General features: G+C 41.2%; 1 protein-coding gene across 3 annotated transcripts in view; it reads right to left on the reverse strand.

Moving 5' to 3' along the window:
- Window positions 1-24,961, reverse strand: part of Rsu1 (Ras suppressor protein 1) — a 191,224-nt gene that overhangs the window by 159,465 nt on the left and 6,798 nt on the right. For all 3 annotated transcript variants that reach the window (XM_026408133.2, XM_026408134.2, XM_026408135.2), the window contains exon 3: window positions 9,821-9,871. In XM_026408133.2, the coding sequence (XP_026263918.1) occupies window positions 9,821-9,871 (51 nt within the window). The remainder of the gene's footprint in view (window positions 1-9,820; window positions 9,872-24,961) is intronic.

Here is a 24,961-nt window from a genome sequence, read left to right on the forward strand (position 1 = left end):
GGCTTCACGAATTTTATGGGATTGGCCCCCAAGCAGCTATTAAAGCAGTGAATTACAGTAGTTATAGGTTATTTAAAAACATAAAGTTTATGAAACACTGGAGCAAATTCTCATTTAGAAGGTTCTACATGTTCCTCAAGGTAAAAATAAAATGGCAAAATATCTAAGCATCCACCTCAATAAAAGCCAACGTCCCCCCAAATATTATTAGATTTTGGAATAATGATGGTAATGCTCCTTTTGGTTAACCAACAAGCTAGTGCCAAGCACCCACATCCCAAAGTATATACTTATTGTATCCTTCCGTGGATTATTCTCCTTAGGATTTTGCAGCTTAAGTAATTTTAAATAACCAAAAATATCCCTGACTTAATCACCACAAAAAAAAAAAAAACACTCTTTCAGGAGCAGCAATGAGAATAATCAATTATATAAAAATTAGGGGGGAAAGGTGCAAATAAGCAATAAGGTAGATTCTAGAATATAAAGCCAAACATGCAAAAATATATATCCCTGAGCTTTAAGAGTATATATGCATAACCAAACAAATCACCTAAGAAGCTGGCAAACATGGGTTTCCTCTCCTCTGAGGATGCAAAAACTAATGTTGGCATCTTATGTTAACTTCCAGGCAGAACACACAGAGAACCGTCTGTACAATCTTCAGGTGCACCTGCAAAGCCTGACTTCTTGCAGGAACACACAGTCTAACTTGCACTCCAGTCCTGCCAGGGTGCGTACCCCCAACATGTATAGTCTGCAGGGTCATACGCCCAGACCTAGGGAGGAAGTGACATCTGGTAAAGGGTAAGAAAGAGACAGAGAATCTGCTGGGGCGGGGGGGGGGGACCCCAGACACCAAGAGGAACAAGAGAAAAAAGAAGACACCAAAAAAAAAAAAAATTCTTTACTCAATGGAGAAAGCAAGCTCAGTGTTAGAAAGAGGGCTACTTAGACTTTTATGTGTATGTATGTATTATGTAAATGCAAAGCATACTCTACCCTGCGTTTCTATCTTCTTTTATAATGCAGAATTACTTCAGCAAGAGGCCACACTGGGCTGCATCTCTTTCTAACTGACCATATCTAGAAGCTGAGGCACAGGGTAACTGGATGCGAAGGGAAGGAAGGGGACATGGGGGAGACACTTAGAAGTAGAAAAATCCACAGGACTCACACAGTGGATTTGATGAGCCCCCTATATCCAACTCTGTCATCTACCTGAGGAATCCCCTTGGCGTTGTGAGGAACAAGTAAGGATCTGGGACCACAGAAATGCTCCTTCCACAGAGCTCAGCGGTTGGCCTGACTGGGACAGACATCCATCACTTCTAGCCATGAGAATGGCAGTACAGAGGCTGGGAAGTCATATGGAAGCCCAGCACCTTTCACCTCTTGTTATTTGACCATGTTAAGCCTGTTTCCTGGACCTGATGCAGGGCAGGGGTTCAGTAAATGTTTCCCACTGAGGTTACTAGGCATGTGGGGTGTTGTTCTTCACAGTCAAAGAGACTGTGGGGTGCCTTCTAGTTTATTTCCCACGCAGTACTGGGTCAGTTGCAGGGAAAGGAGGACTTTCTGGAAAAGATGAGGATTCCTCTAAGCTTGCTGAGTATGAGCAGGATTCCAAGAGAGGGACAGATAGTTTCAAATAAGAAACTCATCAGGTAACTGGAACAAGGAACATATAGGCGGGGAGGGGGTGGGGAATCTAAGGCAACAACAAAAACAAAAAGAGGGGTCAGTAGGGAAATAGCAGAAAATGAGGTCAACAGGTTTGTTAACTGAGAGTCAATCATACCAGAGTGGCTTTGTCATTCAAGGCTGACTGAAAGAGAAAGAAAAACTGAAATGGGAAGAGAAGACGGGGGTTACAAGAGTACAGATTCTTATTTAAAAACAGAAAAAATTAAGGCAGATAAATAAGGCAGTGAGTATGAACGTTCTTTAAAAGCCATCAAGAGTGAGTTTCACACTGCATTAAAAATCATCTTAAAGTTTTGTACAAATTTCCAGGAAACATCTCCTTTAAGAAACAGCATCAGTACATCTGCTTTGCAAATAGACTAGCGCTACCTTCTGCTCGTCTAGAGTTCTAAACCTCAGATACACAGACCCCCAGAGAATTCATGGATGGGCTTAACAGGACCCATAGACCCACTGAAAGTATAAGCTTTATGTGCATTTCTTTGTAGATGGCCACAGTCTTTATTCTTTTAAAAAGCCAATGATTTAAGAAAAGCTAAGAAAAAATGCTCTAAGGAATATAAGTAAGCACTGTGCCTCTTAGGACATCCATGCTGTCCTATGCCACACACACTCACTATCACACACCACATTAATTAGAAGAGTCAACAAAAAATGTAAATACAGTCACAAGCCACATAACAACATTTCAGTCAACAATGGATTGCACGCATCCCACTGTCCCCTAGACTGCAACAGAGCTGAACAATTCCCATCACCCAGGAGTATGGTAGCCAGTGTAACACCCTAGAGCAACCCATTCGTCACGTGTCTGTGGTGATGCTGTATAAATAAACCTGTGCTGCCAATCATGTGAAAGGACAGCACACACACAATGATGCACGGTGCAAGGTATCAACCATGATCACAAAGCACTGGTACTAGTTTATGCATTTGCTATACTAAACATCTTTCCGTTATTTTAGAGTGTACCTCCTTCTACTTGTTAAACAGAAAAAATACTGTAAAACAGTATGCCATGATACTCTAGCAATAGCCCACAGATCTCTCACTTACAGAATCTATTCATTCCATCAATTTCTCTTGTGCTTAGTTTAATCTCACATTGTCCTGTTTATCGTGGCCCTAGGAGCAATAGGCTACATACCAAATACATGTAATATTTTTGCTATTTAATCAATTCTGTTTGACAGGTGTTCTATTGTAAACAGCGAAAGCAACCCTTTTCAAGATCAGCCCCCCGAATGGACTAGTTACAGTTTGGAAAGTGACAGGCTCACCTGATCCCACCTTATTTTCTCCACAGCCTGCCACCGTTCTCAACGTGTCACGGCTGACATTGTTCCATTTAAAAATACATTGAGAGAGAAGGAATGAATACACTGTGCTTCGGCTAGCTTCCTCTTAGCACAGAGCAGGCTCCCAGCAAAGGTGATTCTAGAAGAGGACACTTTGGTGGGTGGGGCCAGCAACAAAGGAATCATAAGGGCCATGGTCTGTCAGCTGAAGGTGGACACCGTGAGGAAGTTTCTCCACATCGCCCACTGGCCGTGGCCTGTACTGGGTCTGGGCCACTGGGCCAACACACTCCCATGTGATGATCTCACATGCTTCTTTAGTAACACCAAAAATAACAGCAAATTCCCAAATGTAGGCAATTTTTCAAGGTAACCTGCCTACTGCCACCAACAGATAGATATTGTTTAATTAATAGCTGTCAGACTCAAAAATTCTAAGTATACATTTTTTCAACTTCAATCTTTCAAATGTTGGCACAGTAACAAACTGATAAATGTGCACTAATTAAAAAAATAAGCTATTGATCAAAACCTCTGTATTATAAATACATTTAGACTTTGTTAAAATGCAAACAGCAAGTTGTTTTGATATTGTCATAAGATAAATTCCTGACACGGAGACAATTTATTCTGCATATTCCCTTCGTAGTTTAATTTCATACAAGCGAGGCACAAGAACTTTTGCATAAGGGATGACAAATAATCTATGAAAGAGGGAATAACTTCGGAAGAGCAAGGTCTAGAGAGAGTGGTGAAGGTCATTCTTGTGAATTGGGACAGTTAATTTTTCTCTCTCATCCCAACAATCCATTATGTCTATAGAAAAGGGCTTCAATTTATCACATTAAAAAAAAAAACTGCTCAATTTTCTTCATTATAACTGGATCTGCATATTTTGACAATGCAACACTTTCATATTCAATATTCAGCTTTATTCATAGTAAGACTATGGTAGATAGTCTATCAATATATACATCTGAATAAAATTCAGAAGTATTTATCTTAACTTCTTTATGGATTTGGAAATTACCCTTGGTAAAGAAATTATTAAAAGCACTGAAGAGAATATCCTAATATTTTCTTGTTTGATAAGGTCCAATTCATACATTAGCTATATCTAATAAGAAACAGCTTTTTAAAAGACTCATGTTTTCCCATATGGCTTAGGTTTACCACCTCCTGGCATTTCCAATACATTAAATGACAAGATTTAGTCACAGCTAATACCCTACATGGCAGGCACAACTGCCAGAATACCTCAGGAGAAGGTTTTACATGACAGTTAAAAGTTCAAAGTATGAAGCTAAAGGTGTAGCTTGCAAGAGAGTGCTTGCCTAGCAAGCATGAGGCCCTGGGTTCTATCCTCAGCATCATTGAAAAAAAAAAAAAAGAAAGTGCTTTAATATTTCAAAGTATAAGACCAAACAATTTTACTCAGAGACCTACTTCTGAAAGGTTTACATAATTGAGGGGCTACTCAATGTCTGAAGAAAATGAAAAGGCAATCTTTGTATTTACTGCACAAAATAATGAGGGCTTAATCATTATTAATGCATGGGTCATAAAATAAAAAATAATCTTGCCCTATTTAACATACTTTCAATATTCACATGAGTGTTGCTATAGGTGTAAATTTACATTCGAAACTTAAAAAAAAAAAAAGCTTCATGCTAAAAAAAACCGAATTCCCAGAGACGGTTTTATCAGTAATGTTTAACATACATTTCATAATGCATAGTCTTTCCTACACGGTGACATTTGGTAGTATAAGAATCAATATAAATATGCACAAAATGAACATTTATAAATTTTTCCACATTCGTTTCTGAATTAAAATCTGATTACATAGACATTTTTCAACCTTTTTCCACAGGCTAAAAAAAAAACTCATAAATGTCCAATACAAAATACAATGGAAAGTACTATACTTCTTCCAATTTAAAGATAATGGAAAATAAAGATATGTTTCTAACTCATGAAAGTAGCCATAAAAAAAAAACACTTAAAAAATGATACATGAAACCAAATATATACTTTTAGGAGACAAATAAAAAACAACATACCTCCTTCTATAGGATGTATCTATTAAAAATGTGATAAGAATATACTATGTAAATGGCAACAGTAATATGTCCTGTGATACAGAACTGAGCCAAACAGCCTGCAAAAAATGTCCTCTCACACCACAAAGTTGGTTTTTAATCTTTAGATACCAGACCTGGGGGGTGGAATGGAAAATGCGTGTCTCAACAGTGACCTCTAGTGGACAATTTTTTACATGATTGTCTCCACAAAAAATTTCTTTTTGAAAAAAGGAAAAAACATTTACAAAGCTGACATTCCCCAATACCATCAAACCCATGGATCAGATTAACGAGACACTGAGAAAGATTCAGCTGTAACACTGACTTAACAGAGAGGGTAACAACCAAGAAGGCAAGGGGACTCAGAAAGAGCAGGGCACAGAGACTCAAAAAGACAATCTTTGGAATAATTGCCAGGTCTCCTTCTTGGAGTATTACGAAGGCAAACAGGCCCTAGGGTGTGTCATATCAGACTGCTGGGACTTAGCACAGCTGGCCACCTAATCAATCCATTAATTGACCAGTACGGAGTACCTATTTCATGTTTAAAATATTTTTAGTACTTTTGTGGGGGTGGGATACAAAATGAGTAGAAGATGGGGCTCCTCACCACAAGAAACATGATTAATTAATTAATTGTATGAGGAAATTAGTGCATAATTTGGACACATACATACAGAAAACTAATTTTTAATGAAAGAGGAACAACCCTGTCCCCCCGTGAGACCCAAAGTAGTAAGAGAAAAAAGTAAAACCAAGTGAGAACTTAGCCAAGCCCAGGAGGGCTACTGAGTAGAGAAAGGCACTCTGGTGTGGCTGTGATCCCAGCCACATACCTGGGTGTACCCAAACACCATCACAGCATCCCTCCTCAATTATGAAAGGACCCCAGTAGTTGTAAGGAGGACAATGTTATAGCTTAGATATAAGGTGTCCCCAAAACCTCACATGTGAGACAATGCAAGAGGGTTTAGAGGTGAAATGATTGGGTAATAAGAGCTCTGACCTAATCAGTGCATTAATCCCATGGCAGGGATTAATAGGGTGGTAACTGTAGGCAGGGAGGGTGTGACTGGAGGAGGGGGCGGTCACTGGGATATACATTTTGTTCTTGGTGAGCGGAGCTCTGTCTCTCTCTGCTTCCTGATGCCACGTCCCCAGCTGCTTTCCTTGGCCACAGTCTTTCTTGACATGATGCTCTGCCACTCCTCAGACCCAGGGCTATGAAGCCAATCATCATAGGACTGAGACCTCTGAAACTATGGGCCCCAAATAAAATTTTTCTCCTCTAAAATTATTGTCAGGTCTTTTGGTTACAGCAACAAAAAAGCTGGCTTGCTCAGACACCAATTTCTAGGACATAACACAGCATTTCCTTGGGGCACTCACAGTCCAGCACATCTGAAATGAACATATGACCAGTAAAATACAGAAGTCTGTGGCAACCAGATCCACTCAAGTCCCTGTATCAGTCCCCACTCTTGTTTCCTCTTTGGTGTTCCCTGTCAGCCCTCTCCTTCCTTCAGTTTGCACAGAATTAACTGGAAAGCCCCATGCGCTCAGCCACAGGTGCTAAACCAGACTAAAAAAATGGTTCCTGCTTTCACAAAAGCTGAACCACTCTAGTTGGAGATAGAGAAGAAACATGTCGCATGTGAAACCTTTCCAAGGACAAGGAACTGCACTGGAGTTGAGGAACTTAGAGGGTTTCCTCAGGGGCTGGGGCTGAAAGGGGCTGTGAAGAGAGTTGCCAAGTGAGGCAGAACAGTTGGGGGCCTCCAGGAGGGGACAGGGAAAAACTGCTCCAGATGGAAGTAGGAAAGACAGGAGGGAAGTGAGCACAGGTGCACAGGGAAGAAACAGTCTTCCTCCAGCAGCTGTGGGGAAGAAGGCTGGATGGGATATGGGGCTAGATGGGCACAGTTTCTAGAAGTCAGGCAGACAGCACCTGGCACTAGGCATGTGCACTGATGTGAACAGGCACTGAGACAAATATGTTGAAAGGATTTTTACTCTGGGGCTGGGGGTATAGCTCAGCAGTACAGCATTTGCCCAGCATGCATGAGACCCCAGTTCTATCACTAGCACTGCAAAAAAAAAAAAAAAAAAGAAAGAAAGAAAGGTAAAATAAAAGGATCTACTCTCCGAAACTCTACCCATTGGGTCAGAATTCCCCTATTGAGTTCCCAGGCTGCACCTGGCCAATCATAGAAGCAAGGCAGGAGTAACAGGAACCACTCGCTCCTGCATCCCATCTCCTGACTGTATCACTGTATCACGTATGCAAATCAGGGAAAGCTACTGCCGACATTATTTCCCCCACTGACTTCACCAAACCCATCAAATGCAGCCACAGTACCCCAGGTTTAAATTAAGCAGCTTTATTGTAATAATGATGACACTCAAACAGTGATAGCTTGATCACCTTGAAATATTTTTACGTAGCTAAGAAACTTCAAGAATTTCTGTCCACAAAATCTTGGGGAATTTCAGGATCATGCTGCCCACTGTAGGCTTTCCCGTGGCCTTGTGTCCTTGTGTGTACTACTTATCAAAGTCAAAATCACCAACAAGAAAAGGGACTTCAACTCAGTGTCACAAGGATCAGACGCCCCTGCAAATATTAATTCAAGTAAGTGGAGTCAAACAGTGTCTGTCCCCAGATCAAGGCCTCGGCTGGAGTAGGCTAGTCACTCATTCTGTAAGCACCAAGCAGAAATGTCAGAGAGCAGTATAATTGGCAAAGCAACAGAAAAACACAAATACTTTAGCGAGATAAAAGCGGGTGCTGGGGGGTTTGTCTTTTGAGTCCCAGTGGTTTTAATGTAGCCTTGTCAGGCAGCCCCTATTAAAAACAATGGAAAATGAAAGACACTGATTAGACGGAAAAGTGACAGGAGGGTGTGCTCAGCCACTTACATTTAATGCATATTTATATTTCCATCAAATGGACATATTTACTATAAACACTTGAAAAACCATAGCAAAGTCATTCATTTAAATGCCAGAAAAATAGTAAAAGATGCTAATTTGACCTTAGTGGAACAGATTGGGTGTCAATGACACCACTCGAGATGGCTTGAAACAGAATTTACCAAGACGATTAATTAGAGTTTATACTGGATTAGGTCAAGAGTGTCTCAAATGGAGAGAAAAAACAAAGAACAATAAAAAAAAAAAAAAAAACCAGGGAGTGGAGAAATATGAAGTTTGGATTCTTTCACGGTCAATGGCCTCTTTAAAAAGCCCACACCATTTAACTTCTTATTTATGCTCCTCTAAACTTATGTAATATTATAGGCCTGGAGAAAGAAGCTGATCCATTGATTCCTGAGATTTCTCTCTCCGCCGACAGATAAAAAAGAAATAAACTGCAACTATTTGAAAGATTTTTTTAAAGGACAGATCAATGGATGATATAACAGGAACAAGGCAGGTTTGCCTTTCACGCTTACATATAATCTGTTTTGTTACAATAATGACACAGATCTAACAATGGTCAGTGCATCAGTTAAGCGATACCTTTGTAAACTGTGCAGTGAAGAGTGTCAAGAATTTTTGCTGTCTTGGGGAATTTAGAAATCCAAAACAAACAGCAAATCCCCTCACATCTGGGATTAGGGTCTCCATGGACAGCAGGACCATCTCCCGCAAAAACAAGGGAACTCACAACATGTTGCCGATTATAATGTTCACATGTGACCTGCAGGTCTCACTTTCAGCTTGTGGGGCCACTGCCAAGTGACCATTGTGCCACTCTGTCTTTGCCGTATAAATTTGCACTTTAGCTAAAAATGAGCTCATCTGCCTGTTTCCTGCACATGAGGGACCCTCGCTCACTGCCACTCTTGATTCTCCATAATCAACAGCTCTGTGACACTGCTCCAAGCCATCTATAACACGCACACACATAAATTCACAACACAAATCCCTCAACATGACACTCTGCTCAACTTCATTGGACTCAGAAAGCACTCGAACAAATTCTTGCCACATGATTAGAAAACCATTCAAGTCTGCAGGAAATATGGCGAGCTCAAAGATGTGACAGTCAATTAGGAACGAGAAAGGAGAGAGGGCCCCTGTCATTAAAATCTTTAGAGCCACAGCACTAAGAATAAAATGGCCCATCATTCACCTAAGATATTCTCATTAAAACAGATATTAATTCCACTGCATGTTAACCGTACCACAACACTGTTCATGCCCAAGAGAAGTTTTAGGTGGGCAGGGGGACTAGCCTCAAATATTATTAAAATGTTGATGCAAATGTATAGAACTTGACAATCTGGAGGTTTTTTTCTCCCCATCAAGCAGAGAAGGAAAGCCTATTTAACATTTAAGTCTTCCTCTCCTGAAGAGAAGCCTAGATAAAAACCAAAGAACTTTCAGGCTAATACTTTTGACAAGTATTTTTTTTATGCAATGTTAACCAATGGTTCAGCATTTCTGGTCACCATGGCTTTTACCATCCCTGAATGAAGCCACTTCCACACAAACAGTGTCCTTTTCTCTATACAGAAAAGAGCTCTTTGATGGGAGCTGAGTCGACTATAAAATACAGGAAGACACCATGCTCATATTTCTTAGTTATCCACTAAATAAACTTTAAGTTTCCCCAAAATCATTTGTTATTAGTTTCTTTAAAGTTAACAACAGGATCAGCAGTACCATACATAACATTCTCCCAAAGTGAGAAACTTTATAACAAAAAAGACAAAGTGAACTTACTTGTGAGTTTGTTGTGGCTGAGGACCAGTTGTGTGATGTGGGACAAGGAAACTGTAAAAAAAAAAAACAGAAAAAAAATTAAAAACCACATTCAGGAAATGTATCCAAATTATACTTGTGCCCCCAGCAGGTAAACCGCTAAATTATCTTCACAGGTTGAACTGATACCACTCAAAATGGAAGCTGGATTCATATAAGACTATCTGCTAAATGTTAAACCAAATGAAGAAGAGTGACACAATCAAAGGTGCAATTAGCACAGCAAGTCAGAGCTAATGAGATTAATGTCACAGGTTCAAATGTTATATGGGCCACTTACCTATATGCTTGGCGACCTGGTCTTGGGGCCTAATATTGCCCATCTATCTCCTAAACATGTGCCACTCAGAAGAAGCCAAGGTACAGTGTAGCACAAGGCCTCAACTATGTTTCACCATATTGAAACAGAGGCAGCAACATGTTAATCTCCACCATCATCCAGAAACTGCCCGTGCACTGTCAGATGATCAGGGGGAAAAGCCCTCACCATTTCCTCTATACATATTTTGGTTGACATTTCAGAGACTCAGTCTGAAACGCAGACTGCTTACCAGCTTCAAATATTATCATGATGTTTAATGTGCTCAATGAGATTACATTTGCAAAACAATATTTTTTTTTCTAACTGTAAAGAAAGAAAATATACACAGATCTACACATTTGAGAATTTGAGAGAGAGAGAGAGAGAGAGAGAGAGAGAGAGAGAGAAGGGAAAACTCTTCCACTTTAGGTTCTAAAACTTCACTGTGGGCAGCTTCATATAAACACAGCATTTATGTAAAAAAGAGACCTAGAACTTTTTCCAATATTCTGTCTATAAGAACATTCTTTTAATGCACTAGAGATTTTTTCCTTAAAGCAATAATGAGGAAAAAAAATTGTTTTTAAGAATAGTCTCAAGGTTGGATTTGTATCCCAGCATACTTAGGAAATAATGAGCATGCGTCACTCCTGATTACAACTTTTGTATGCTTTTTATTTTTTTGTTTTAATGTTATCACAGAGTTATAGAAAAGTTCAAAATAGAACCCGAAGATGTGTTTTCCTGGCCAGAAACTCTGAGATCCAGCGGCTGGCCTGAGGCCCTACAACTTGGGGACATACTTCCTACAGTCCAAAACATCCCCCTACCCCACAATAGAACCATCAAAATCAAAGAAGTCAATCTGACACGATGTGACCATCAGCCCCCATCCCAGAAAAGCCACAGCTGCTTCTTTTATGAAAAGGGCCACTTCACAGTCTGTGTTGCCTGTAGTCAGATCTCTCTGGCCTCCTTTTGTCTGTGGCCTTCTCTCTCCTTGATGTGGACAACCAATTGGATAAACTGCAAGCCACATCATCTCACATTATGTCCTCCCTAGAATTTGGATGAGTTTCCCCCCAAAAGGTCCATCCTGAAGATTTGGTCCCCAGGGTAGAGACACTGAGAGATGTTGTGGACCTTCAAGAAGTGGGCCTAGTGGGAGGTCCTGTAGTCCCTGTGGGTATGTCCTGGAAGGGGTCTGAGTGACCTTGGTCCTTCCCCTGTCGCCCTCATTCTCTGCTTCCTGGCTGGAGAGGAGAACGCTCCCTCCAACACACACTCCGTCTATACTATGCCACCTGCACCAGAGGTCAAAACTGATGAGGCTGCCCAATCTAGAAAATCTAAAATGTCCTGCTGTGGTTGCATTACATTTCTACTGATGGCACTGGTTCAGCAGGCAGTGGCCAGGGATGCTGATGAACATCTTCCTACAAGGCACAAGATGGACCAACCCACGACAAAGAAATATTCAGACTAAAATGGCAACAGTGTTCATTTTAAAATATGCTTTTCTTTATCTTCATATCGTTTTGTGGTTTCCTATTTTGGTCAAGGGATTATGATCCCTTACTATTTATGTTGATGCTCAAACAGTGTCTCATATGGAGTCCATCCACGCTAGCTTCTAAGTCCTTTCAACATGTCCCTATCCTTCTTTAAGCACATCCTTGCTTTCTGATATTCAAGCTTATCTTGCACTTTTTCTGACACAGTCCAGGAATCAGCAATTTCTCCAATAAACTCTGGTTCTTTTCTGTGGGAAATGTGGTTTGTAAGCCAAACTCTGGGTACCAGTTGTGCTAGCTGTTCCTGGGGGAGTCAGTAATCTCAGCTCCTCAGTGGACAGAACTAGGAAACTACACACACACACACACACACACACACACACACACACACATACTTCTAAAATCAACATTGATTTTACTGTCTATTTATGTTATTAAAAACCTTTAGTTCACTCCAGCATATCTGAGTCCAATACATACAGGACTCATTCTATTTTTTAATTCCTTCTCTAACAGTGAGAACTCTAGTTCTCATTACCTTTAACCTATCTACTTAGGTTATTGTTAAACCATTACCTATTGTATTCCTATATATAACTGCATAAAATAAAGTTCTCTTACAGCAAGACTGGGGCATCTCCACGCTCATTTCCAAGTACACCAGTACTGATTCACAGTTACGAGTGATTCATCTTCAAGTTGGAAACACCTCTGAGGCCCTTCAGGGATGTGCAGACCTGTGGCCCATACCTGGCTACAGAGTCTAGGAGCCCCACATGACCACGCAAGCATATAAGACACTGTTGACATTATGGGCCAAAAGCTCCTGGAACCAAGATTCCTCCCACATGTCCTGATGGTTTGTAACTTGGAATGAAATGTGCTCTGTGCACCTAGGAAGTGACCCTGGGGAGCTGCACCAGGGGGCCTCTTGGGCACCGGTGCTTACCTGAGCTTACCTTCTACTACTGAGTGACTACTTCACTAAGTCCTAATGAGGATGAACCTGGGGAATGCTTCCAACTACTGGGCGTTTGCACAACTATGGTAACAACCAGCCCTTCCTGCCCTTCCTCCTGCTCAGATGCCCTCATCTGGCTCAGAGGCTGATTCTCATGCCTGGCTCCCCCCACCACCACCATCAGGCATTTCCCTTGTCCTGCCGGGGCTCAAACTTCCCCACCAACAGGGCTGTTCTCACCATCACATGTTCCCTCATTCCATCCTGGGTCACTCCCAAAAGGGTCTCTCTTTGTCTGTCCCACACAATAGCTAACTACAAGAACAGGGAAGAAAGAGGTCAAGAGTATTTCTGGGATTTTTAAAAAGAATCATGATGGCAGCTTCCCATATGATGTTTAAGACTCCAGATGTCGTGGAAAATCTTACACATTTTTATTAGTAAGAGTTAAGATTTTCTTGTCCACTAGATAAAGCATTCCTTATCTGAGATGAGAATCCAATGTGGAAAAAAAAAAATCTCAAAAGACTCCCTCACACCACGCAAGATTAAAAAGAGTCCAATGAATCAGTTAAGATTATGCCCAGCTTCATGTGGGAGCAACAACAAATAACAGGGATTACACGGGAGTTTCTTTTTCATGTGCACACAGTCCACACACTCCTGGTGACTTGCTGCTCAGCCATCCCTGCGTGGACTGAATGTTTGTGGTCTCTATCCACTAGTGAAAACAAGTAAAAGGCCCTCACCAGACAACAAATCTGTTGGCACCTTAACCTTGGGAATTTAGACTTCAGAACTGTGAACAACAATTCTCTGTTATTTAAAGCACACTGTATTTTTGTTAGAACAAGCTGAACTATTAAGATAGAGCTCAAGATGTCTTATACATCAACTAAGGTACACCTCCAGGTCAAAGATGACAGCATGGAGTCAGTCATCACACCTTAATCTCCCCTCAGGAAGAAGGAAAGGCATGAGCAGTTTCCATCCTTGAGGATACTTCTAAGAAGTTGAACATGGAAATACCCACTTATAAGCCATTAATCAAAATTCAGTAATACAGTGATACCTAGCTAAAAGGGTGGCTGGGAAATAGTTTATATTCCAGGCAATGAAAGACCAGCCTCATTAAGGGTTTTATTACCAGGAAACATGGGACAACCCAAACTAGCCAACAACTGGCAGTTTCTTACACTGGCATCTGACTGTCACAGAAATAGATTCTGATTACACAAGAACGTTAATAATCTTCCGATCTCCTTCTGCCTTAATTTTTCCTGAGAAATCACAAGTAACTAATTAGAAAGAAAAATTCTGCTCTTCTCCATGAAGAGCAAAGTTCACAGTGACAGATTTAATTAGGGAAAGCTGGTTCTTTTCAATCATTTCTCCTGTTCTGTCAACAAACACTTAGTAGGAAAGAAAGTAACAAAGTTGGAAGGCTTTTTTTTTTTTTATTCTTCTTCTTCTTTTTTAATGAAACAGTTGCTGCTTCCCCCTGACCACACCACCGGAATGTATTTTTCTTTCTCACTATTGTTAGAAGACTACCAGGTACAGTAGGCAAGATGGAGAAAAATTAGAGCAGAAAAGAAAAAGTTAATAAAAGCGCTTTGAGAATAAGATTGAGGGCAACAATGGCCTGCAGGCTGGATCTGCAGGGAGGGCAGTTAAGTTGGGCACAATCAAGAGAAACCCACAAAGCCCAGAAGCAGCACATACCAAGTAGCAACAGACGTATTGACGCAGCCCACCACTCCCTTCCACTCGGGAATGGTTGGTTCATTGTGAGTCTCCTACAGAAACTGTGCTGTTCAAAAAGAAGGAAGAAAAGGTCTACCAAAATAGAACGGGTTATTTCAAAGTACAAAAACAACCCTAGTCATACATGCCGAAGAAATGGAAGCAGGCCATACCCAGTGACCTGCTCTTGGTGCCTTGCTGACCATAATCACACACTGGCAGATTTTCTGCTGTGTTAATGACATATTTTAAGGGTCCTGCTATCCACAATCTGTCAAGAATGAACCCCAACAGAAAGCTGAGAACAAAGTGCTATCGAAATTCCTAAAGCTCCATTTTTCACCTGTATTTTCATAGTAGAATATATTCAATATTCAACTAATTGACTAGAAAACGGGCCAACATACACAGTTAAATGTATCACTGGCTAAGTGGCTATCATTCTATCTCTACCTTCTTTAGGAGTGTTATTTGGGTGGACTTTGGACCTGACCAAAATGAACAGTGGGAAATAGAAATGTTGGGAGGGAAGGGTAGGGTTGCTGGCGTTATATAGATGACTTATGATTGTTTATTCTCTAGCCAAGAAAGAATTCGTGGGGAAGGGCTCAGAAAAGAACTGACTGATTCAATCAAAAGACAATCAAGTAAGCATTCAGGTCCTTTATCGATTGGATCTTACTGATCACATTCAGAACAGCAATCAATCTCCAATCTCTACCTCAGAGATTCTCCTAGAATCTCTTAGCAGGAGTATCTCTGACCACCCTTCCAGGTTGACCTGGGCAGTGTGGAATATACCTATGCCTCTCAACAGTGGTCATCCAATTCGGGGAACACAGAACATGCACCAACAACTTGAAATGACAACATAAAAGGCTCACAGCCTCAAGAGAAGCAGAGCCAAAGGGACGGTGACCATTCAGGAGGAGATACTCCTTCTTACAGATGATACCTCAAGAGATACTTTTGGGTACAAAACGCACAATGCACTGGAACTGGCACCTGGAAGACACACGGAAAATGGGAATTGCAGAATAAATCCTGGGCTTTTCTGAGCATAGATTACAACACAGAGAAGGTGCAGAACCTGGAGAGGGGTGGCCAGGTTTAGCCCACGGCCAGCACAGGCTTCATAAATGAAGGTTCAGCTACGTGAGAAATCCAAGGGAGTTTTGAATTAAAAGAGACAAGACTCTAATTACCTTTAAACCAGCTCCCAGACGGCTCCTCCTAGCTCCAGCCTCCAGCCACCTATTGTGGTAGCAAGATTTACTAAAGAGGCGAGAGAGAGAGAGAGAGAGAGAGAGAGAGAGAGAGAGAGAGAGAGAGAGAGAGAGAGAGACAACACACCAGGGAGTGGACTTTTACTGGGGAACAAAAAATTCTGGGGAAAATCCCATCCAATGAAAATCAAGGGGGGCAGTGTCCCAAGGTCAGGTGCGATGATTGGGTCTTTGGGGTAGTGGCCAGACACGTCTCCACATGGGCAAGCCCTCAGACCTGAGAAGGGTGGGGAAAGCTCTGGACATAAGGATGTGTCTAAGCGCCTCTCGCCCAGCCAGGGAGGTAACTCAAATCACGTGCAAGGATGGCCTCCCACAGCCAGGATTTTGAAAAAGGAAATTCAGAAAAATCAAACAACTAACTAAAAAATCCTAGAAAAGGAATCAGTGTTTCCAAATAAACTCAGAAGCAGATATTATTATTCAAAATAGGTTTGGTGTTTTTCCTTCTTCTTCTGCATAAAGTAGACCAGCATAATAAAAAAAAGTAGCAGGATGAAATCTCAGCTACTAAGATGACTGTAGATTTACTTTCAAAATAGCCTCACATATCACAAAAATGTGGCACAGTGGAAACTGCCTCTACTGCTTTCAAGTGAGCAAATTAGAAAGCAAATTATCCCTGTGGTAGCAATTTAGGAATGGGGGAAAGTTCTAGTTTAATAGAATAACATTTACATCCAAAGGAGGGGAAAAAAATAACATAAGACTTGAAACACAGAAAATGATGTCGAACTGGAACATTTCTGAAATCCTGTCACAGGTTAGAAGTGGCCATCTTTGGGTTCCAAATTAAAGTTGGTCACAAAAATAGGACCATAAACACCAGTTCACTTCACGGACTACACATTCCGAATAGAAGCAACTGGAAAGAAAGGCATTGCTATCATCACAAGGCAAATGGTTTACCACTTTTTGATGGTGCTTGTGGCATGAAATGTAACATCAGTTGGAAGAACCATCATACCTCCTGGGATGTTCAAGGAGGGCCACTTGTTTGACAACTCTAAGGGGACATTCACAGGTTGCCTAGTGAATATTACCCTCTGGATTTGCACCTAGAGGCCACTGTGTTAATTCAAATCCACCCAAAGTTGTAAACTACAAAGAAGAATTAAGCTGAACTTACTGTAAGGATGGCCAAAATGGCTTTTCCTTTTTGGCTCTAAGGTGGGCTAGAAACAGAGACAGCCTTAAATGGCCCTGAATCATTAATGCCCCAGGAATGCGGATGCTGGTCAGATGTCAGCACCGTGAAGCAATGCTAAGCAATTTAGATTTTGTATCTTCATGATGCGTGATTAAGATGCCTGCCTGTGTCGCCTGGCTGAAGTTATTTCACCCTTGGTAGTAAGATACACATTCAGATCCTCTTAAATATGCAAGTTCTGACAGTATATTAAAATGAAGACAGACAATAAAATGTTTGATAACAGGATATAATGCTAATATCATATTCATCAACACATCCAGAAGTGTAAAAGCATTCCTTTTGAATTTTGTTCATAATTCAGAATTTTTTAAGAATTCAGTGTGGTATGAAGGTTTTTCTTTATTTTACAACTGTGCAGGGTTGGAAACTCTTTAGTAATGTTTTCAAAAAAATTGGTCACTTGAGTGACTTCTACTATTTATAGATAAAGAGTCTATCCACCACAATTAACTCTCTTTTCATTCAACAAAAAAGCAATTTACCACACATGACAATAATGCAATACCTTTTTCTATACATAAGAGCAGAAAAATCACTTGAATTGAGAACCCTACATGAGCTGGTGACCAACTGGGGGCTTTGAGTCCACTGGGATAGGAAGCAGTGTTATTAAAAATGTAGAGCCCAGCTGAGTGAGGTAGTGCACACCTGTAATCCCAGCAACTAAGGAGGCTGAGGCAGGAGGACCACAAGTTCAAAGTCAGCCTCAGCACCTTAGCAAGGTGCGCTAAGCAACTCAGTGAGACCCTGTCTCTAAATGAAATACAATATAGGGCTGGGGATGTGGCTCAGTGGTCAAGTGCTCCTGAATTCAATACCCAGTAACTTAAAATAAAAAAAAAATGTACAGCTCACATCACTCCTGCCCAAACACATCATTTCATGCTTTTCTTTTGGGAAAACATACAAAAAAAAAAAAAAAACCCATACTTCCTAAGATACACAGTCATTAATTCCTGTCTATGTTTAAGCAGGATAATATTAACAAAACTCAGTTAATTACAACTGCTTTGCAAGACACTGAACTTAGGAGGTATGACAGTAATGGAATGTGAAAGGGAGATGGTTCCTGCCTTCAATGATCTTACTCTGTAATAATGGGTTAAAAGAAAATACTAGGGTGCAATACAGAATGCAATGGTTAATTTTTCGTGTCAACTTGACTGGATTAAGAGATGTCCAGATGTCTAGCAAAAAGTATATCTGGGTATCTCTGTGAGGTGCTGTGGAAAGAGACTAATAAAGTAAGTAAGATCTACCCTCACCAATGTAGGGAGGCAACATCCAATGTGCTGAGGTCCTGAACAAAACAAAAAGGCAGAGGAAGGGTGAATTCTCTCCTCTGGAGCTGAAATGCAGATCTTCTTCTGCTCTACAGACCTCAGAGTCTCTGGTTCTCAGGCCTTCAGACCCTAGGAATTATATCAGCAGCCCATATTACTCCCACTTTCTTCAGTTCTCAGGCCTTTGGCATAGGACTGAATTATGCTACCAATTCACCTAGCTTTCCAGCTAGTAGATGGCAGACAATGGAACTTCTTGACCATCGTAGTCACATGAGCCAATTCCCATAAAACATTGCCCCTATATATATGTGTGCATCCATATGTAGCCCACTGGCTTTAGCTCTCTGAAGAATCCTTACTAGTATGCAGAATAGGAATACTTTTTTAAAAAAAACTGAGCTAAAAGGGAAATGCCTGAAAGTTTTTCAGGACTAAGAAAATCTTTAAGAACCAAAGTCAATTTAATTCTATATCTGCCTACCTACCTACATACCAATTTCTTCTTCTTTTCTTTTTTTCCTTTTTTTCACTTGTTCATATCTACTAACTTTTCTAACATATTTTGTGAACATATAATATATGCATTTTTGCAAATCATAATTGTAGAGTATCAGAGCCAAAGGAATTCTATGTCTTAGTCTATTTTGCATCATTATAACAAAATACTACAAACTCAGCAGTTTATAAGAAAAAATCATTTTACTTCTTAACAGTTCTGGAGGCTGGGAAGTCAAAAGTCATGGGCCCTGCACCTGGCAAAGGCTTCTGACTGCATTATCCCATGGCAGAAAGCAGAAAGGTAAGAGATGGTAAAAGCAAAAAGAACAAAAGAGGACTAAATTCACTTTTGTAACAACCTGCTCCTGAGAGACAATGATATTAATCTCTTCATGAAGGCAGAGTCCTCAAAGCCTGACCACCTTTTATTAGGCTCTATCTCTTATGGCTGCTGAACTGAGGATAAAGTGTCTCAAGCATTAACTTTAGGGAACACGTTCAAACCACAGCACCCTTAAAATATAACAACATAAGATCCTCATTTTAAAGATGACCCAGGGTGGCAAACTTATTTTTTCCAAGGTTCCATAGTATACTAGGATCAGAATTAAGACTACAATCATGATTTCCTGATTCTAAATCTTAATAGTTTATTACTTCTCAACTGGGAAAACAATATTCACATCTGGTTGGACTATTCCTTATAAGACAATATAAACTCCTAGCATAGTAAAAATGGTACAAATCTGAACAGAAAATTACTTTCTATTGTGAATAAAATATGACCGTTACATAAAGTGACTCAAAGCAAAGAATGTGCAGTTCACAGCAGTTTGAGACCCACAATGTAATACGGCAAGATCCTAAGAAAAATCACTGGATTTTTTTTTTTTTCCTAGAACACAAACTCCTCATATTTAAAATGAAAGGCTGGATTCAATTACTTGATTCTGTGCAACAAGTAAATGAGAGAAGGGACGAAGACTTCTATCTTACTTGTTACTTCAATAGACTGTTTTGAAATAATAACTGTGATAGCTAATGCTCATATGCAGCTGTGCAGTTCAAAGAACTTTATTAACTCGTCTTTTCCTCTTGATAACTCTATAGGGTAGTATCTATATTACCTGCCTCTCTCCCAGATTTAGAGGGAGAAAAAAAAGAAGCCCTGGGAGGTTCAGTATCTCAGCCATGGTTTCAGAGGTAGGAAGCAAAGGGAATCCTTGAAAATCATTTTCAAACAAGAAACAGGGTAATTGTGACACTCACTGTTTTACCGGGCAAACAAATATGGCCCGAGTTGCATCCACAATGTGCTAACTGGATGCTAACAGCATTCCATTCCATGGTATCCAAAAGACTAAAAGGAGTTTACGTTGTAGGTTCATTTTTGTGCCAAAGATAAGACTCGGGCACTACTGCTGCATACACTCTACACTTTGGACACCATGGTGTGTTCTCAGCCCCCGTGTATCCCCGCAGATGACATGCCACCTTCTCAGGCTCTCTGCTTCCTTAATGCCCCCCGAGTGGCTGCTCTCTGCCTCCACCTCCTTCTTCCTCCCTGCATCCTACCTGAAGCTGCCCAGGAGTCCCTGGCAAAGACAAGTCCCCTTCAGATAAGGCAGGAGGAGGTGCAATCCTAGATCTGCCACCTGCCCAAAAGCCACATGGTTCTCAGAGTTTGGAGAGCTGTATGTCCTTCCATAGTCACTAAATATTTCAGGACCACCGTGTGCCACCTGGTCTCACCAGCACCCACACATGATCTGGTCTTTGGGGCAGCTCATCCACCGTTTCTAACCTTGGCTTTTAGCTTTTCTCACTACGTCATCCCTAATCCTGCCCTCCAATTGCTGCCTTCTCCAATCCTGTAACTAGTACTTGGATTAACACTCATGGTCAACGGCACCCAGAGTCTAACCAGGCTCTGCTCCTTCTGGCCAGCTGTGGGGCCTCCTCAGATCTCTTCTGCACGTGGTCTTTTCCCATGATCCTATGACAATCTATCCCACCTGCCTTCAGCACACGATTCCCACAGAAAAAACAGGCCACTCACGGTACTCACAAACCCTCATCAGGTCTTCACCCCACAGGCACATTTGACTCTTCACCCCCAAATCTCCTACCTCACCAGAGGCCCCACAATGTGATCCAGAAAACAGACTACATATCAGTGTACCAAACATAAAATTTCCTAATTATAGATCATTATGATCATTTTCTTGAGTACCTCACCTGCACCACAAACTTCATGTACATCAACCTTCATTTGAGGAGAACCACAGTTTCCCCATTTTACCAAGGAGAAACATTGAACCACAAAGATGCTAATTCTTCTAAAGGACACATGATTAATAAACTGCAAGGCTGGGATAATTAATAAAGGCCAGCCCTCCAAAGCCCATGTTCTGAACTGCTACTCTCTGTAGATCTCTTTGGATAGACTGGAAGAAACAAGTAAGAATGATTAGGACAATAGGAGTCTCTCCTTTGATAGAGATCCCAAGTCTCCAAGTCAAAAAGGTTGGCGCCCAGGGAGAGGAGTGAGAGAACTGAACACTTCCCTTGTCCACCCACACCAGTTTTCCTTTCTTGACTGGTAGAAGAGTTTTAGCTGGATGTAGGGCTGCCTAGTGCAGAGGACATTGCCCAGGCTCCCCTCCACAGGAGAGGATCAACTTTCCCTGAAAGCCTCTGCAAGGAGTGTGATCTTGCTGGCACCTTGATTTTGTACTTCTGGCTTCCAAAACGGTGACTAAACTTATTTCTGATGTCTTAAGTCACTAAGATTATAGTAGTTTGTTACAGCAGCCTCAGGAAACTAATACCATTTGACTTGCAGTTTTAAAAAAACTCAGCATTTATGAAAAAAAGCAGCAGTTTACACTATAAAATTGGATTATCATTAGACTTATAAACAGCAACATTTTTATGCCAGAAGAAAACAAAATAACATACCTGCAACACTCCAGGAAAGAAACTGTGAATCTTTATATCCAATAAAACTGACTTTCAAGTACAAAGGGCACAAATTGTGTATCTATCGTCAATGTGTAACAACTCTGGGGATATTATTCTCTTGACCCTTTTTGAGGAACCTTCCAGACTATAAGCTTCAGACTATAAAAATAACTTCAGAAACAGGGACTACAGGATTGGTGCAGAACATAAACTAAACTGTTATCTGCATGGTGAATTCTTAGCAGGAGAACCTGCAGTAGGTGACCTGGGCCACTTCCAAACTGAGATGCTCCACTGTCCAGTCACTTAAAGAGCTACAATCTCCAAGTGCCATTCACCCAGCTCTGAGCAAGCAGATGAGGACAATGTCCCCCATAACACAAAGAAAAGAATGGAAAGCAGTCAAGGTCCCCAAATGCCACGGGGCAACAATGTCCACTGACCTGGGACACCTACTCTGAAGTCTGATGTGAGAGGAAAACCCTATTTTTATTCAAGTCCCCTTTCCATGGGTCTCTTGTGTGTGTGGCTTAGTCCTTTATGTCATCTCTATTTCACTGTTAATAGTGAAATCCTCAGAAAACTCAGCAAAGGCCACACCTGTGTTGTAGAATAGGTGGTGGGCTTTGAGAGAGCTCAGGATCCCAAAACTCAGGCCAGAAGATACAGGTGCCTGTAGCAGAAAGAACTTCAAGACCAACTCCTTCTTCCGCTAGGTTAAAAACAACATGGCATCCTGGGAAGCTGGCAGCGGCATGAAGACACTTCTGAGAATCTTGAGTCCCCACATAAAAACAGTCACTGGATAGCCATCAAAACTTCACGGTACCTCAAAACTAAGGGATAAAGCATTCCCACAAACCCCAAATATAAGCAGGTGGGTACAAAACACCAATAACCACAAGACCACATGATAACAGCACCCACGGTGAAAAGAGAGAAACAGAGGGGCATCCAACATCCTGAGAACAGAGAACCCCAAAAGAGCCAAAGTCACTAGAAAGATGGATTTGAGAAGAGCAGCTAGAATCAGCAAGGGCTTATGCACTGCAGATCAGGGGACTGGCATAAAAGTCTAACCCCTGTAACCTGGAAACTGACTGCTGAGGACTCCCTCCCAGCACCAGCCCTAGAATCTAAACTAAAGAAAGAAGAAATAATAGAACCCAACACAGGCCTGTAAAGGTGGGGAGAAGAACAAGCCAGGTCATCCGAAAGCCAGCTGCTATATTTCTTAAAACTACGTGAAAACTTCCAGATGCGGAGGCACATGCCTGTAACCCCAGCCACTTAGGAGGCTGAGGCAGGAGGATCACAAGTTCAAAGACAGCCTCGACAACTTAGTGAGACCCTAAGCAACTTAACAAGACCTTGTCTTAAAATAAAAAACGAAAAAGGGCTGAGGATGTGGTTCAGTGGTTAAGCAACCCTGGGTTCAATCCCTGGTACCAAAACTAAATGAAAACTTCAGAAGAGAAAGTGAGAAAGGATATGCAGAACCAAGGTCCCTTCTGAAAGTTTAGGAAAACTAATTTCATTATTTAAAAAAACCATAAAAATATTAATGCCAACTCCATAAATTTATTATCTAAGAAAATAAGGTGCAGAATAACATCCTCATTGATAATGAAATCCCATTATCAAAAACTATGCCCTGAAAACATACCAAAATTGTGACCTATATTTTAAAACAAGGCAAAAAGGAAAAAAGACATTTAAAAAGTGATTGGTGGGCTAGAGGAAGAGCCCGCAGGGAGAGCGCTCACCTAGCACAGGCAAGACCAAGGGTGAGGGGATGATGTGAAAAGCACTTACTGTGGTGGGGCCCTTGGGATGTATCTGTGGGTACCTCCAATGCAGATGTATGGGCTGAATGGAGGCCCCCAAATTTCTATGTTAAAGCCCCATCCCTAGTACCTCAGTCTACAACTGTATATAGAGATAGGGCCTCTGAAGAGTTGATTAGGTTGAAAGGAGGCCCTCAGGATGCACCCGAATCCACACTGCTAGCCTTGTGAGAAGAAGAAGCTAGACACACAGAGAAACCACAGACACCAGGAACACACCTGCACAGGGGAAAGACCAGGTGAGGAGGAAGAGAGAAGACCACCAATCACCAGCCAGGGAGAAGGTATTGGGAGAAACCTGCACTGCTGACACCTCCTTGGCCCTCTGATGAGAAAATATACTTATGTTGTTTAAGCCACTCAGTTGATAGTATTTTATTATGGCAGCCCTCAGGACTTAATGAAGTAGGGAATGTTGACCTATCATCTTCCTTTCTGGATATGCAAACATTTCAAATCCAACAAATACTTCAAATCCAAAATACTGTTTTACATGATTAAGCATCATGCACTGAGGAAATCTGTCTAAGGGAACAGTGTAAGTTCCATTCCACATGTCTTTTTTTTTTTTTTTTTTTTTTTTTCACTACTGGGGATTGAATCCAGGGGCACTTAACCAGTAAGCCACATTCCCATCCCTTTTTATTTTTAATTTTGAGGCAGGGCCTCAGTAAGTCACTAAGGTTGGACTTGAATTTGCAATCCTCCTGCCTCCGCCTCCAGAGTCCCTGGGATTACAGGCATTCTACCATGCTGGGCCTGCCATCTCTTTCCTTTGGAAAAGACACTGGCTGATGAGCAGCCCTCCACTCAGAAGCCTTGTGCCAGGCAGCTGTGAAACACGCCAACAGTAAAGATGCTCTGGACCAGATTGACCATAACACAGGCGAGGTGTCTCTCCCAGGGAGGTACATGGATGATGGACCTTAAGAGATTCTACATTTGTACTGAAGAAAGAGGCAGAAGAAGCAACTGCAGAGGTGGCAGGCAGGATGGTGCACTTGGTCTCAGGAACTTGCCAGCTAAACACAGAGGTGCAACATTGACCCCTGCTGGTCAGATACTAGATCTACAAGGACTGTTCCTCAGCCTTAGCTTTGCTCTTCTGCTTTGAAAAACAAAATGAACCAATCTGTGTAAACTTGCTAGTCAAAGAAGTTAAGGCTTTTAGAAGACAAGAACTCATCTCTAGAATTTGCTTTGTAACAGTGTATCTTTACTATCTTCTGGCTTTTTTCCAACCAGGTCCATGTAGATTTTCGAAAAGAGGATACAGGGTATACCTTTCAGTCACTACCCATGCCAAATCCAGCACCGAGTCTCACAATTAAGAGTTGGTTACAGTGGCAAAACAGTAGGTGTCATGGCTCCTTAAAGACAAAAATCTTATAACTTTTATTATCCAATGAACACAGTTTTCTTAACCCAGCAAATATTACTATTGAATAATTTAAAATTCAATATATAGAAAACGCCCAGAGGGACT

Source organism: Urocitellus parryii, chromosome 9, assembly GCF_045843805.1.
Source record: "Urocitellus parryii isolate mUroPar1 chromosome 9, mUroPar1.hap1, whole genome shotgun sequence".
Classification (NCBI taxonomy): Eukaryota; Metazoa; Chordata; class Mammalia; order Rodentia; family Sciuridae; genus Urocitellus; species Urocitellus parryii.